Here is a 4,563-nt window from a genome sequence, read left to right on the forward strand (position 1 = left end):
AAATTCTTAGTCACCGGAATGTTTGTTTCTCATCCAACCTGGCCACAACGACCTGGGTGAAGGGATCACACAAATATCAGCTTGATCCAAGACTTTTGTAGCCTACAATGAGTTTTTAATGGTCAATCACCACTCTTTCATTTGGTGTGGTCCACATGAGATTTGGATCTGCAACATCTATGGCATAATTCCTTAAAATGAGTTTTCAAAACGGATGAACGGCGTGGATTTTTGGAAAATGCATCAAGATGGCCTCACAGACAGGGATCCACCCACCTCGATGAATCCGAGGATCGACCGAATCCGCGCCCACCAAACCATCCCTGAAAGCAGAATCGGATTCAGCGGTGATCCCTCCAGTACCGACCTCGTTACTTGTGGGTGCTGTGGGGCGACCATGATGTACGTCTTTTATCCCTACCGTCCATCTTCCAGCTCATTTTAGGACATTAGCCTTAAAAAATGAGATAGATCCAAATCTCAGGTGGACCACACCACTTGGAAACAGCTGGCCATTGAACGCCCATCGTTGATAACTTCTTAGAGGTTACAAAATTTTTGGAAGTTTTTGACGATGGTCACTCAATTACCACTGATTTTTCGTAGTATGGCCCACTTAAGATTTGGATCTGCTTTTTTTTTATTTCCATACCCTGATATGAGCTGGAAAAATGGATGGACGGGATGGATAAAACACATACATCATGCGTCCACAGAACCGGCCACTAAGTGTTCGTAGTCAAAGAGTCAAAGAAACGGAGCTGCACTCCACAGTCCAACCTCCAACCGATCACCGCTAGTGCAACGCCAGTGCATGCCAGCACCGGCATTTGAAAAAGAGTTCGTTGTGCATCTGTCGCGACTTGTAATCGTTCGTTCGTCGCGGTATACTAAGGCCCACACACTCAGTTTTCCGATGATCGATCCGTCCATGCTGTGTAATCTCTTACGTCAGGGCGATCATAACTGAGTGTGCCATCATTAAATTTTCAATGCCTCGGATTCAACTAAAAGAAATCAAAGATTAAGGTCATCATTTAAAAGTGATCAAAGGTAAATGGTTTATTTGTGGTAGTAACGAGAAAATGGACCGTTCAAATCATTGGAACGTCTCATCAATAGGCCGCAGTAGCGGCGACACACACCGGATTCTAAATCGCGACAGAGGGAAAAAGAGCTCCCTGAAGACGGGCTGAGGATGATTAATATCATACACCACCGGATACACTACACCATACCGGGCTTTTCTAATTGGGAACCATGATTCTGTAATCAAGACCGTTTATTTGTTGAAACCAACCATAAATAGACCATTGGCCAAAATCTAGCATATTTTAAGGTCATAAACATCATTATAATAACATTATTTTCAGTTTAACCAGAAATTTCCAATTTTCCTCATCGTAAAAAACTCATAATTGTCTGATCAAAGTGTTTTTTACCAGATAGATTCCATCCAAGGTGGAATATAACTCAACAACGGTCTAGATTATGAAAATATGGGCCCCATATGCTAGAATCATACACGTGGAAATACTCCACCATCCTCTCCTGACTGAAATCATCTCCATTTGTCTCATTCTCCTGCACCAGGCAGCAACATTCGTCGTTTTATTCTGTACACCACCAGCCTTTTCCTCCTTTCGTCTTCTTCCCCAAAATAGCAAATAAACCAAATCAAAACCCATCTCCAAATCCTCAATCCCCACCGTTTAAATACCTCCACTCTACCATTTGTAGTAACGCCTTCAATTCTTCATTTATTACAGAAAATACCATTTTCCTACAAAAACCCACCTCTCTCTCTATCTCTACTCCCCAATCCTTCCAAATGACTCTTTTATGGGCTCTGTTTCTCACTTCCTGGCTCGCCTTTTCGGCCATTGCCACGCTCGATCCAGCCCAAAGATCCACATTCATCGTCCGAATACGGAACGATCTGAAGCCATCCGTTTTCCGCGATGTAGATCAGTGGTACAAATCTACTCTCAAGAGCCTTACTTCCAATCCTTATGAAAGTCAAGATAGCTCGGAAGGTGATTTTCTTCATGTTTATAGAACTGTTTTCCACGGCTTTTCAGCCAAGCTTAGCTCAGCTGAAGCCTCTGAAATCAAGAACCGGCTTGGGGTTCTTGATGTCTTCCCCGACCGTGTCCGTCAAATCCAGACCACACGTTCACCGCAGTTCCTTGGATTAACGGCTAATTCTCGCCACGGCCTGCTTGCCGAGTCCAATTACGGATCGAACGTCGTGATCGGGGTCCTCGATACTGGGATCTGGCCCGAAAGGCGCAGCTTCAACGACGGAGATCTCGGGCCGGTCCCGCCGCATTGGAAAGGAGAGTGCGTGGAAGGGGACAGATTTTCCAAGTCGAATTGTAACAGGAAGGTTGTTGGCGCGAGGTTCTTCTTCGCAGGATACGAGGCGGCGCGCGGCAAGATCAACGGCTCTGCGGAAATCAAGTCGGCGAGAGACTCCGACGGGCATGGGACCCACACCGCGTCGACTGCAGCGGGCGGCCATGTATCAGGAGGGTCGATGCTCGGCTACGCCAACGGCGTTGCGTCCGGGATCGCGCCAAAGGCGCGGATCGCCGCGTACAAGATCTGCTGGTCGTCGGGATGCCTCGACTCTGACATACTCGCCGCCATCGATCAGGCCGTCGCCGACGGCGTCAACGTGATTTCGCTTTCGGTGGGGTCCGGCGCCGTGCCGTACTACTACGATCCAATCGCGATGGGCACGTTCGGCGCGGTAGAGCGCGGCATCTTCGTGTCGGCGTCGGCCGGGAACGAAGGGCCCGGAGAAATGACGGTCACTAACGTCGCGCCATGGATTACGACGGTCGGTGCCGGAACGATTGACCGTAATTTTCCGGCCGATATTCTGTTGGGAAACGGTAAGGTAATTACCGGCGTTTCTTTGTACAGCGGCAGCGATTTCCCGCCGAAACGTTTCTTTCCTATCGTCTATGCTTGGAACGCTACAGGTGGCGCGGGAACGAGTTCCCTTGGCCCACTCTGCATGAAAGGGACGCTGGACCCACAGGTGGTACGTGGCAAGATCGTGTTGTGCGATCGTGGAGGGATTCCACGTGCCGTGAAGGGAGAGGTCGTGAAGGAAGCTGGTGGGGCTGGGATGATCCTGGCCAACTCTGCTTATGATGGAGAAGGCCTAGTAGCCGACGCGCACGTGCTACCAGCGGTCGCGATTGGAGAGAAGGAAGGGTATGACGTGCATGGCTACCTAGCCACTACCAAAGACGCGCGGGCTACGTTCGTCTTCCGTGGGACCCAGCTGGGTGTACACCCAGCGCCAGTCGTTGCGTCCTTCTCGTCGCGTGGTCCCGACCTGGAGTCTCCGTACATTATCAAACCCGACGTGGTTGCGCCAGGTGTCAACATCCTAGCTGCATGGCCCGATGGTGTGGGCCCTACCAATCTCCCGTCAGATAAACGCCGGACGGAGTTTAACATCTTATCGGGTACGTCGATGGCGTGTCCCCACGTGTCGGGTCTGGCTGCTCTGCTGAAGGGGGCCAATCCGGACTGGTCCCCAGCTACGATCCGGTCCGCTCTGATGACTACAGCGTACGTACAAGATAACGTGGGGCACACCTTGCTGGACGAAAAGAGTGGAAACGCCTCGACCGTTTGGGACCTCGGTTCGGGACACGTGGACCCGGAGAAAGCCATTGATCCGGGGCTCGTATACGATCTTACTGTGGAGGATTACCTGCATTTCCTATGCGACTCCAATTACACGAGGAGGAATATTCGGTCAATCACGAGGAGGCAGGTAAACTGTACGACGCCGAGAGGCCAGCCTTGGAATATAAACTATCCGTCGATTTCTGTGGTCTTTGAAGGATCAACGGCTGGGATGAAGCAGGTTGAGGTTCGCAGGACGGTGACGAATGTAGGAGACGGAGCGTCGGTCTATAATGTTAAGGTTCGCAATCCTGTGGGGGCCACTGTTACGGTGGACCCCACGAGGCTGGAATTTGGCGGGAAAGGTGAGAAACGGTCGTATGTGGTGAGGATTACGGCGGCCAGCGTCAACCTGATGCCGGGGAGTTCGAAGAGTGAGTTTGGTGTGCTGGCGTGGGCGGATGGGAGACATGTGGCCAGCAGCCCGGTTGTGGTGACGTGGCAGCTAAAGTACTGAGGGGCGTATATCTATCGGAGGTCTAGATTTGTACATACAATATATAGTATATATGTGGTTCCATACGTATAACCTACATACTACATGTTGTGGGGATAGTATATGGAAGTTAGGATCTGGTTAACATCAAATGTGGAAGTTATGTATTGAAAATAACCGTCGTTATGTTTACTTTTCCTCCGCCAGTATACTTAGAAGTGAAAAACTTTGATAGTCTGGCAGAGAGTGATGGATGATAAGTTGGTACCTACATATTACATATAGGTTGCATTCGTGGGGCACAGCTAATTTTAAATTAAAATAACTAAATTATAGAACCCACGCTTTAGATGAATAAACAAAAATTACTTTGGTTTGATTATTGGCTTAGTATACATTTATTGGACAGCTGACGT

The 4,563-nt window shown here is 49.2% G+C and overlaps 1 protein-coding gene across 1 annotated transcript; it reads left to right on the forward strand.

Moving 5' to 3' along the window:
* Positions 1-1,561: 1,561 nt before the first annotated feature.
* On the forward strand, positions 1,562-4,339 carry LOC131224887 (subtilisin-like protease SBT1.5; the record flags this gene model as incomplete). The annotated part of the gene is made up of 1 exon (XM_058220333.1): positions 1,562-4,339. A coding segment is annotated over one exon (2,607 nt), but the record flags the coding sequence as incomplete, so codon positions are not given.
* Positions 4,340-4,563: the final 224 nt, after the last annotated feature.

Source organism: Magnolia sinica, chromosome 14 (assembly GCF_029962835.1).
Source record: "Magnolia sinica isolate HGM2019 chromosome 14, MsV1, whole genome shotgun sequence".
Taxonomy (NCBI): domain Eukaryota; kingdom Viridiplantae; phylum Streptophyta; class Magnoliopsida; order Magnoliales; family Magnoliaceae; genus Magnolia; species Magnolia sinica.